Here is an 11,892-nt window from a genome sequence, read left to right on the forward strand (position 1 = left end):
CATAGTTTGGAAAAGAGTAAATTTGCTTGTTTTCTAAATAAACTATTAGAGAAAAACAGCTACACTTAGAAAGGATGCTTTTGGCAAGTAATTCATATGCTCTTTGGCACTCACTAACAATTCTTGGATGATAGAACTCCTAACAACTTTGCATTTGGTAATAATTTAAGTGCCACCCTTTTCAAGGAACACTGTGATACTTTTAGCTAATTTTAACCATGCACTTAGATCAAACAGTGATAAACTTAAGAAAATAATTATCCTCAAATCATGAAGTTCTTTTTACTGAAATTGCCAAAAACCAAGATAGTTTGCTCTGAAACCAAAGAGAACACTCAAAACCTCTATGAGGGTCTCACTAGGATGAAGACACAGAGACAATTCGTTAGAATACACCACATTCCATCCTGGACAGAATGCAGTTGCTTAAAATCAAATCACCATATATAGTACATACTACAGGAAAATTATAAAGGATGCAACTGAAATTACACAATAGAACAAGATTAGTCAAGTTTGAAATCAATGAATTTTATCCTTAAACATCATAGGCTTTTTTTTTTTAGTTCCTCAAATTCATTGTTCTTTTTCATTTGGTCAAAACCTTGTTACAATCTCTTTATATGGTTTAATTCTCTACTTAGTCAATTGTTATCCATCGGTAAAACTTTAAATTACCTGGTAGACCTGCTTGATTCATATTTATAAGGACTAGGCATTTTTCTACAGAAAAGCTAATTTAGGTGCCTATTTGATTGTGGAACCTGTTGCAACAAAGGTTGAAGAGAGTTTACAGAGTTTGTAGACAAGCAATTCCATCAAGGCCAGAAAACTCATCCAAACAATTCCTGGCTGAGAGGATGTTCATATACATTTCTTTTGCACAGTATTATCTCTAGAGTGCCATCTCATCTTTATATTTACATGCAAACACTTAACATATATTAAGTAAAAGAGATGTAGGAACAATCACTTTATTTCATATTCTTGCTGCTATATGAATACTTGACAGATTTTGTTGCTTATGCGTTATGCTGTCAGACATTCACCAGGTTCTCATACTTAAAAAGCACAATGTTATTTTTATTTCCACATTGTTTTAAGATATATAATGAGAAGAAGCAAGTCTAAAAAAAGTTTGCCATTTTTCTAGATTCATTCTTGAAAACTAAAATTTCAAATCTCACTTAACATTTAAAACCATTTCTCATAATTTCCATCAAAACAATTATCTTGTATGAATATTTTACAGTGCCATATCATTACTTTCTGCAAAACAATATGTGCTTTCAAATGCAACCTTGATACAAGCTTCCATTCCCAATGTGTGCACATGTTTAAAACCTCCACATAATCATCACTAATGCTCCTTCTTAGTCATTCAGTTTTCAAGGGCTTTTTATTATGGATTAAAACAAGGAAAAAACCCTCAGACATCTTTCAATATCTTCATTCTTCCTTCACACTTTTTTTTTTTTAACTTGATATGTGAAAAATTTATCATCTATTTTTCTTTCTTAATTCTCATATTAATACTGCCTTGCCATCTGCACTAGGCAATCACACTTAAGTAGGTACATAAAAATCATTAGAAACAATGGTTTGGGTTGCTCCAGCAACCACAAATGTTTAGAAAAATGCCCCCACAAGCATGTCAGCAAGACCATATTTTTCAGAATATGGTTTGGAAAGCACAGACAGGAAAACCAGAAGAGAAAACATTTAAATGTTTTGCTGTTTGATTTATCATTTCTTTGTGCTAAACCAATACTTCAGTTTTATGCTGGGTTTTCATATTGGAAAGGAGAGAAGGGTTTAATGGCATTGTAGAGGGTGAATGACAAAACAATAGGAGTCAGAAGCAAGTACATTTTCAGAGTGTTAAACTAGTGAAGCCAGCCTTGAAAATAAGCATATTCCCCAATACTCACTGGTTTTTGTTGGGATCAGAAAGACTCAGGGTAGCTCACAAATGCAAAAGTTGCACTGATCTTCACATACACATTCCTTCTCTTACCCTGTCTAGAAGGTAATTTTTAATGTTCTCCTCTATATCTGACCATGTCATTACAAGAAAAATTTGCCCTTAGTCCAAATTCACTTAACACACCTCAGGAATAACCAAGAAGCCAGACTAGTATCCTGTACCATTTTTTTTTCTATGTTGGAGAAGGAATGGCTGTCCCTTCCTATCCAGAAGCAAACATATGCCATCTCTGCAGCTCAAGACCCAAAGAATTAAACTCAACTGAAATCAAAAGAGTTTTAACTTCATGCTCTAAGCTCTGATTCCTGCTGGTGGAGGAGCTCTGGTTACCAACCTGGCTATCACTGGGGTGATACTCTCCTAGCAGAGTGCCAGGCACACTGCTGGGAGAATATTTCACACATCCTCTGCTAACTTCAATAGCTCTTCTGTGACTTCTCCAGCCTTCTTATGCCCTTCTATGACTGGTAAAAATTTTACTTCATCAATCATGCCAAACTTCCTTTCCTCAAAATGCTAAATTTTTAATAAAAGCAGCTCCAACTGAATTCTGTGTAGAAGGTTTTACGTAACCCTGACTGCTTTGGCCACTGAATAGTTTCAAAGATAAAATTCAAGACTGCACCAGACATGACAGGTCATGAACACTGCTGTGTTTAATTGTAAGCTTAGACAAGTATTTCTGGTCATTCAGCCTGTGCTTTTGGCTCAAAATGCATAATTCTGGGGCTGTTCAAGGACTAGAATAAACATTACTAGCCCACCAGAAGATAAGATATTCTGGTATTTTTAGCCAAAAACACCTGACTACAGCATACACATTCCACACAGACAATAACCCCTTGTATACAGATATAAATCAAACAGTATGCCAGAAATTTTATGGGGTTCTTTTTATAGCTTGATCAAACAAAAATATTAAATGCACTCCTGTTGAAGTTAACTTTAAACCTAAAGAGGCTCTCAGAAAACACTAGAGCAAGCTTTGCCCTCACTCAAACTGACAGCAGCAGTACAATTTAGCACAATGGATAACAATGTGGACAGTAAATGGAGAGACACTCAGAAGTATTTTTTAAGAAATATTTGTTTTGATAAAAATAGAAAGACAGTAAATTTACAAAACATTCCAACTCCTGCTAAATGCTTATACACCAAAAGGTCATTTTTATGACAAGAAGTCTTCAAACAGCAAATATACATCTACTAAGTGAAATGGAGTTTAAAAATATATTCTGTCCAATCCCACTACACACAGTTTGAAGTCATCAAATTGGACAGTAAGATCTAATCACTTCATCACAAAACAGCAAACTATTTATTAGGTACTTATCTTCAAAAGCTTGCCTTGTTAGCAGAATCAACAAACAATACAAAATTGCTAATCTGACTAAAAATCTATTAAAACAGACTAAATTATTCTCAGATAAGGAGCAAGGCTTTGTAAAGGTCTTTTGTTTGGTTTAAAAAAAAAAAAAAAAAAAGGGGGGGGGAGAGGGGCAAACTCAGACATTCAATATTCTCAAAGGCACTAATTTGATTATGGGAAAGCATTCTAGTGCTATGGTCATCTCAGTTCATAGGATAATGTATCTAGAATATAATTATATTTTAGGTATTTTGCCAGGAAAATATCTTTTCACACTTTTTAACAGTGCACACTACTGAAGGTTTACTGACAAATGAGATGCTGAAAAACCTTGGCTCTGAAGTTCTCACTGGGAAGTGCAGCTGAAATAAGATTCTACCAATGACACACTTCACTCAACATCAGCATACAAAACTGGATTTCCCCCTTCACTTTGCAGAAAGTGAGATGCATAAGCATTAGCTTTGTCCAGTTGCTTGTCTTTTTGCACCTTTTTCAAAGTGAAATGAAATGCTACCGACCTTCAATCTGCTGTCCAAGAAAGATCAGTTGTATGTTACAACATTAGAAAATATAGACAATGAGGGTGAGGAATATATACACAGATCTTATTTATATTTCATAGGATTATATATGATAAATTTATATACTCCATACTCTCTATGCATTTTTTTATATATTAGGAAAAAAGAAAATAAGATCATCTGAGAGAAAAGGCACTACAGAAGTCAGGAGAGAATATAAGCATTTTAATTTAAGGAACCTAAGAACCCATCCCCACACTCTTTACAGTTTTACAGCAATTACGCACAAGGTTTGCATAAACACTTCAAAATCATCAAAAGCTGTTTTATCAAAACAGCACTTAAGTTTTACATATGTTTCAACACAAATTAGTATTCAGAATTAAACAGCAAGCTGATAAAAAAAAAAAAAAAGGATGTCAGCTGTCATTTTCAACTCTAACCAAATAAAGAAAGTGGACATGAAGAAGGAAGGCAAAGACTAGGCCAAAGTGATAGAAAAGTTCTTTCCAAATACTTCTTGTAACTTAATTATCTTATTAATTCTTCCACTGCCCTAGACTTCTAGCTACTCATGTAGAATTTTATCAGTACCAGAAAGCTTGACTAATAATTATTACAGCAGTAATATTATTGACACCACAATGACACAAGGATATTACAAAGTAAGGACAGCAATAATATGTTGAATACTAAAGACAATAAAAAGACACATGGATTCAGCTGGGTTCTCTGCAGACATATCTGCAAACAATACCTGTATAGTAAAAGTATGCTCTTAATTTACAGCCACAAAAGGTTTAACTGTAGCAATGAAATAATCCCTTGGTAACATACATACACTCAATATGAAGGCACATATGCAGGGACATGTCCTGCAGTACTGATGTACTGATTGTCAGCATGTTCCCAACACAGAGCCATGCAAATGTGTGCAACAGGAACGTTTCCATAAGTACCAGCACACGGTATCTTTAGGGAAGTGCCTAGATGTAGCAATTATGTAGAGAGGGACACAACTGGCACCATCACCACTCCTTTATTCAAAACTTTTCATGCCTTCTCTCACCGGACTTCCCTCAGGTAACTCTTTTCTTACAGCCAGCTCCACACAGCACTGATTGCTCTCTGCATGACTGGCTAACCCTAACCTGTCCTTTACCTGGCCACCTAACCCTGTCTGTGTCTCACACAGCATCTTCTGACCTTGTCTGTCCCTTGCACAACAGCACATCCCCTACTGCCTCCATTACAGCACAGCCAGCAGCCTCCATCCTGAACTGCAGCAGTCTCTAGGACTCTGACTGCAACTCTGGACTCGCTGACCCATCTTTTAGAACACCCATCCTCATTGGGCAGGCAAGGCTGTTTCCACTCCTTGGCAATCAGTACAGCTGTAATTCATTGGGAAAGACTGCCTTCTGCACTGTCCTGACAAACTATTCTCCTACACCTGGGCATACCAACGTTAATCAGCATTAGCAGTTATTTTGATACAGGCAATTACTGATAGGAATGCCAAATGAAGGGACTTGAGTTCTCCAGAAATTAAAAGGTCAAGTGGGGAGGAGCTGGGGGGTGAATAAAGAACCAGCTAGGTCAATTCCAGCATGGAAAGAAGTTTGCTTTTCTCTCCTAAGTGGGTGAATACTCTGAATGCCACCACTCTCAAGATGCTGGGCTTTGAATACAACAACTTCACAGAGACACAGGTTTTCAGGAGTGGGTGATTCTAACATAATGGGTGGGCTTGAACACCACATGAAGCTGAGGGTTTGAAAAAGATACTGCCTGTCCCCCAGACTGAAGCTGAGAGTCTGTGGATATTTATGAAAGGCTATAGCCAGCTGGCCAAGTTTCAGATCCCTCTCTCAACACTGGAGTTCTTTCACTCAGTCTTTTATCTTTTATTTCCAGTTGAAAAAATAATGCAAATACATGTACTAGTTCAGCTATTTTTCTACTGCATGGAACTCTCATTATGCTTGCCAGGCTAGTATTTCAGATATATAAACAGATTTCAAGCAAAGCTCTTACCACTATTTTAATACTGCTTTGACAAGGTTTAAATACACTTTAGATAAGTGACAAAAACTACAGATTGCACAGAGTTACACAAAAAGACAGTCTTTTGATCCATTGAAGAGATAATACATGGAGGATTCCATATGCAAAAGCTATCTATTTCCTAAGGAGAAGCAAGAATTTGAGGGGAGGTGCTCATTATTAGATTACAAGACCCTGTCTGGCCACAATAAGTCTAGCTGTGAGTGACTCAGGGCTTCCAGTCAGTAGATATGGAAATTACTTCTTCATGAACTGCTCAAATGTCCCTAACTTCAATAGCCAGGGGAAATACAAAGCTATATAAAGGAAAAAACAAAAAAAAACTTAAAAAAACAAAACCAGCTTCAAATATGTCAGTTTCCTGAAACCTGGAAGAAAAAAAAATTCTACAATTTATTTCACTTCACACATATGCAGAACCACAGAATGGCTTGGTTGGAGGGGACTTCAAAGATCATTTAATCCCAACATCCCCACCATGGGCAGGTTGCTTAGAGAGGTGTAGAACCTGTCCTTAAACACTCCAAGGGATGGAGCATCCTCAACTTCCCTTGGCAACCACGATAAACTGGAAAGCAGTGGTTTGATCTATTACAATAAATCCAAGGTTTATGTAGTTTAACAAGGTCTCTTTTGGACAGGCAGTATATATATAGTAGCATTCAGAGAGAGCTAAGGATGAAAAAAAAAAAAGACATAGGAATTTCCAATCATAGGATTTCAGAGGTATATTGCAGATGTGAAAACGTCACTTACTTTTGCCATGCTCAGAGTAGAAAACAGACAAGAAAAACAAAGTGAGCACTGGTGTGCCATTATGCTGTTGTTTTAGTTGCTTTAGCACAGAGAAAATAAAGGCATCAAATGTAGTTTTTTCTGATTTCCAGTAGAGTTACCACTTTTTATTTCAAAGTTCTAAGCAGAGTGCAAAAACCTGCCAGGTATTTCATTATTGAAATAACCCAATCTATCTTCCTAAGTAAAAAAACAATGATATGTAAGAACAGGATGCAGAATTCATTTGAACACTTTCTCCTGAAGTTGTCTCAGCCTTGAACTAACAGCTAAACTATCTCACAGCTATCATCACCAATTTTTAATATTGCATTAATTCAAAATGAAGAAGAACACGGTAGTCACATTCCTTTGACTGTCCCACAAATCTTTTCTGTCCTAAAGAGGTAACTGCTAGTATGTCCCTTTTCCAGTATTTCCATAGAGAATGGTATTGTGGTTCTGTGTGCTCTTCAACTTAAATTTGTGCCTTACTAAGTAACACAGAGATGTACTGGCCCAAATCTGGTCTTTTTCAATGGAGAATCCAGAAGGATAATGTGCCTTACCTAGTGATTACTTCATCCACTGCCCATGGCTGGAGGGACTGGGAGGGACTTGGGGCGTTTTATCTGTTTTCTCAAGTTCACTTAATCTCTCAGAACTTTCCCCAAAATTTCTCTAACAAGAATATCCCCTGAAATAACTCTTCAGCACAGCATCTGCTATTAGAAGCAAAGGCACAGCTCTCAGCACATCACCAAATTTCCAAGCTATTTCACTACAAGCACAATGCCTGCAAAGTAGGTCCAACAATACTGCAATTTCTCACATACAACCTTTCAGAAGGGGAAAGGTACTTTAGAAAGTCATGCCCCTTATTTCCACTGTTAGAACCAGCTGTTGGGGTACCAGCAAAAGGGGGTGAGATCAAGGCACAGACCACAATAGCAAGTCTGAGCTGCCTTGGTGTGTGCTTGGGAATGCAGATGAGTCTGTACTAGTCAAAGTTCAGATGTTACCAATCTCACAGAAAACAGAACACCAACAGCTGCAACATTTATTCCCCGAAAAGTTATAAAGAAATATACAAACACAAATAACATAAATAAAAAGTAGAACAATTGCTCCATATCACAGTTTTCAATGGGAAGCATAATCATACTATGAGAGTAGTTTAAAATTTATTCTGAAACCTTCTGGGACAACTGGAGGCATGGTGAAAAGGAATGGTAAGAGGGAACCAAGTGAAAAAGTATGATAAAACCAGCAAGACAGACTGGAAGAAAGTTCCACTGGATGGAGATATACTAAGGAAGCAGCATTCCAACTCTTATTTCAGGAAACCCAGTATACAATAAAACAGCTTCTGAAGGAATGCCTTGGGCTACTCAGCAGCAAATAATAATTCCTTAATTATAATTGTAACAGGGCAATATTTAGAAAAAATCTAGGAAATTATTTGCATAGCTGTGTGTGGCCAGACCTGCCAACAATTACAAACTTCTCTTTATTAATGTTCTATGTCCTTCTTTATAAATGTTCAATTACAAAAATAACAAGATGCTAAGGAACCATGCATGCTATATTAGACAACTTAGTAAGTTTTCTGAGAGATTTTCCAACAACATGCAACAGGCAGGCCTACAGTCAGGAGATTTTTTATTTTTAAATAAAGGAAACATGAAATGCCTATCATTTCATCATCCCAAAAAAGCAGAAAATCTTTTATGCCCATAAAGTATCAGAAGTTAAATCCTTTAACTTCAAGAGAACAGTGTTTTTTTAGGCACACAGTGATTAGAAAGATACTACCCTAACAAGGGTCACATATGATAGGAAACTACCTTAATTTTTTTTTAATCTGGCAATAAATCAACAATTAATTTTTTTTCCTGGGCTAACTAAAAGAGCCTTAGCCTTTCAAATAATGTAAGTATTCAAAAAAAAAAAAAGAAAAAGTAAAATATTAAGAACTTATTTTAAATGACAGACTTCTATACACTGAATTCAAGGTGCTGAGTTAACAGTTATGAGCCATTATTTTATCATTTAACAGAAGAAACACTCCCACATAACAGCTAAGAAGTTTTTCAACATGATCTGAAGCAGGTTCAGTCCTTGCTTTTTCTGTTATGGTACATTGTGTTTCTCAGACAGACTTTTCCCAAATGCAGTATGTAAACATCACTGAAGTGCTATAAAGTAGCATTATGATTTAATTCCACCCGCCCCAGCAAAAAGCAATCCTTCTCCATGTCCTATCCTCACCTTCTCTCACCAGTCCTACAGACTCCAACTCTCAAATGAGATACTGTCTTCTCCCACTTCCTTGGCCAAACCTGAAGTGCTTCTTGGTGTTGTAAAACACTATTATTTTAACAGAAGAACTAGAACACATATGAACTTCCCTCTTCCTTCTCCCCACCAATAAATCACAAAATCAAGGGGAGGGAAGAGGAGATAGGGATGGATTACATCCAACTGGATTATTTTTTTGACCCAACTCACAACAAATACTAATTCTTACAAGAACTTTCCAAAATGAGTTTATCATATGATGTATCAATGCAAACATGTGTTATAACTCAAAACCCAGTCCCCAAAGGCCCTGCAATGAGACCTCTGACATACAGCACCCACTGAAACACAACTGAAAGACCAAAGGAGCTACTCCAGCTACTCCATCCTTACCCTCAAATCATAGTATCACTTCACACACACCCACACCATTCTTTTAGGGGGCAGGGAGAAAAATTAGCATTTAAACGCATTAAGCCAATTAATTACCTTGATCGGAAAAAAACCTTTTTCCATAATGCAGCTCAGGAGAAATCTAACCAATCATGATGGTAAAAGACCAGCTGTAATGGAATCTTAATATTTGCTATTCATAAAATACATACCAAAGATGTGATAAGAGACATTGCGACAGCTAGAAGCTTTTTAACAAAACATACTCTCACACTAAAAACTGGAATCCGAGTTCAAAGCTGCTGCAGAAAGTCCCTTTCCCCTTCCTTCCACAGGTTTTGGAGAGCCACCAGTAAGTTGCACACAAAGCAAATCCTTCCATCTTACTTTTAAGAAACTTCCCTTCTCCTTAAGAAATAAAGTTAGCAGAAGATAGTCATTAGATTCTTGTCCCAAAGCAGTATGAGTATTTTAATTCTCTAAATATGTAAGTCAAACATGTCCATTGCATATATTAATAAGCAAGAAGTTTTACCAGCAAAGTTCTTCATTCTTACACGTATTATGTTACTCTTTTCATGCCAGGAGGTAGATTCCCCTAAAGTAACACACACTGTCAGCAACAGAAGCATTGAAGCCATGGCTATGAACCACTTTAAAGCAGATGTACACAAAATACCACTGAACCTTCAGCACTACGGCAACACTTGTTCACTTTATCTTCCAATTTAATTCATTTTCTTCTTCAAAAGATTTTTTACAGTTATTGAGAGTTATTGAGACCCTGCAAAAAAAATGCCTCGATTATAATTAATAAGAATTTTCAGTTGAGAAGTATGCAGACTAAGGGCCTCCCTCAACTCATGCAGTCAACCACAGCAATTTCCAGGGCCCTAATCGCTAATATGCAGCTCAGAGAGAGTGAAGTGGAAAAGAAATGCTGTGAAGTAAAATCCCAATGGCATTCATACAGCTTAACATTAAGATATGTGGACTCTTAAAAATTCATTGTTAAACTTCCCATGTCACTCAAATCCACTTACTGTTAACGCCAGAAGGAACACGATGTGCACTTTTCCTTCCAACTAACTTACACTATTAACTATTGTTAATAATCTAAATATCTTAGTACAGTCAAATAATAGGAGAAAGCAAATCCACAATGTTTGCAAACCAGTTCCTTATCTTGTATACACCAGAAGTCTCAGAGCTGTTTTCACAACTCCTGGGCACCGCAATCTAGGTTGAGAATGGTGTTTTTTCACATCCTCGAGACTCTTAATTAAGCAATGTAAAATCTTTACAAGTTCTGCAGCCTTACGTACAACAGACCAAGCAGTAAGATGTTACCTGCTAGGCAGATATTACTCTAAAAATATCCTTTTAAGGCAGGAAAAGTAGGAGAAATTTTACACAAGAGATTTCTAGTTCATCGCTATTTACTGAAGTACAGCTCAGTGACAGTCTAGAAAATCACTACACTCAGTAAACGCAGAAAATAACATCCTACATTAAATGAGAGTTAAATAATTTACTCATTTGTCATTAGGAGCAGTATCTTTATCTTTTCTTACACCGTGCTTTCCATTACAGTGCCAAGCGTAGGTAAAACGTCTGAATTAGAAACCAGATGTGCAGAAGATGGCAATTCGCTGCAGCAGCAGCGGAACCCGCCTCAGTCTGGGCAGCTCGGCCGCTGCTCCGGCTCCAGGTGCCTGAGGGGCGCCGGCAGGCCGGCCGCTGCCCAGGGCCGGGAGCGCCGCGCCTCGCCTGCCAAAACCCGTCCAGACACCACACACACCTTCGCCTGGCCAGCGCTGACCTCCCACAGCTCTGCCGATCTCGCAGGACAAACAAATGAACTCAGAGGCCAAGGCTGCCCGGACAGCCCGCTCTGCGGAGCGGCCGGCCCGCAGCGATCGGTCCCGGGCGGCAGCGCCCGCGGCTCCCGCAGCCCGGCCGGGCCCCTCAGCCGCGCCCGCCGCAACGCGCCCGCCGCCGCTCACCCAGCTTGCCGCGGGACTCCTCCAGCTTCTGGATCTGGTTCTCCAGGAACAGCACGGCCACCCCGAAGACCAGCACCGCCAGCAGCTGCAACTTGGGCGGCAGCATAATCCTGAGCAGCCCCATGAGCAGCAGCAGCAGCGCCGCCCGCCCGGGATCACGACATAACGCGGGGCCCGGCCCGCGGGGACCGGCGCGGGCGATAGGGACGGAGGGAGCGCGGCCGGGGGCGCGGACAGGGCCCGGCGCTCCGCTCTCACATCGCCGCGCGCACGGCCCGCAGCGCGCGCGCCCCGCCCCGCGGCCCGGCCCGGCCCCCGCCGCGCCCCGCCCGCCCTGCGCGCGCTGCTCGGCAACCGAACGCCCGGCCGCGCGCCCGGCCCCGCCCCCCGCCGCCGCCGCCGCCGGGCCCCCGGCGGGCCCCGCCCCCGCTCCGCCATTGGGCGGTGCTGTCGCGGCCCCGCCTCTCGCGC

At 39.6% G+C, this 11,892-nt stretch overlaps 1 protein-coding gene across 3 annotated transcripts in view; it reads right to left on the reverse strand.

Annotated features, from left to right (window-relative positions):
* HS2ST1 (heparan sulfate 2-O-sulfotransferase 1) overlaps positions 1 to 11,804 on the reverse strand; it is a 78,880-nt gene extending 67,076 nt beyond the window's left edge. The window contains exon 1 of one of the 3 annotated variants that reach the window (XM_079313300.1): positions 11,422 to 11,804. In XM_079313300.1, coding sequence (XP_079169426.1) covers positions 11,422 to 11,545 — 124 coding nt within the window. In that variant the 5' untranslated portion in view covers positions 11,546 to 11,804. Of the gene's footprint in view, positions 1 to 5,086; positions 5,158 to 11,421 lie in introns of those variants that run through there. The other 2 variants (XM_079313298.1, XM_079313299.1) reach the window with 2 other exon arrangements.
* Positions 11,805 to 11,892: the final 88 nt, after the last annotated feature.

This window comes from Erithacus rubecula (assembly GCF_903797595.1).
Source record: "Erithacus rubecula genome assembly, chromosome: 10".
NCBI lineage: Eukaryota > Metazoa > Chordata > Aves > Passeriformes > Muscicapidae > Erithacus > Erithacus rubecula.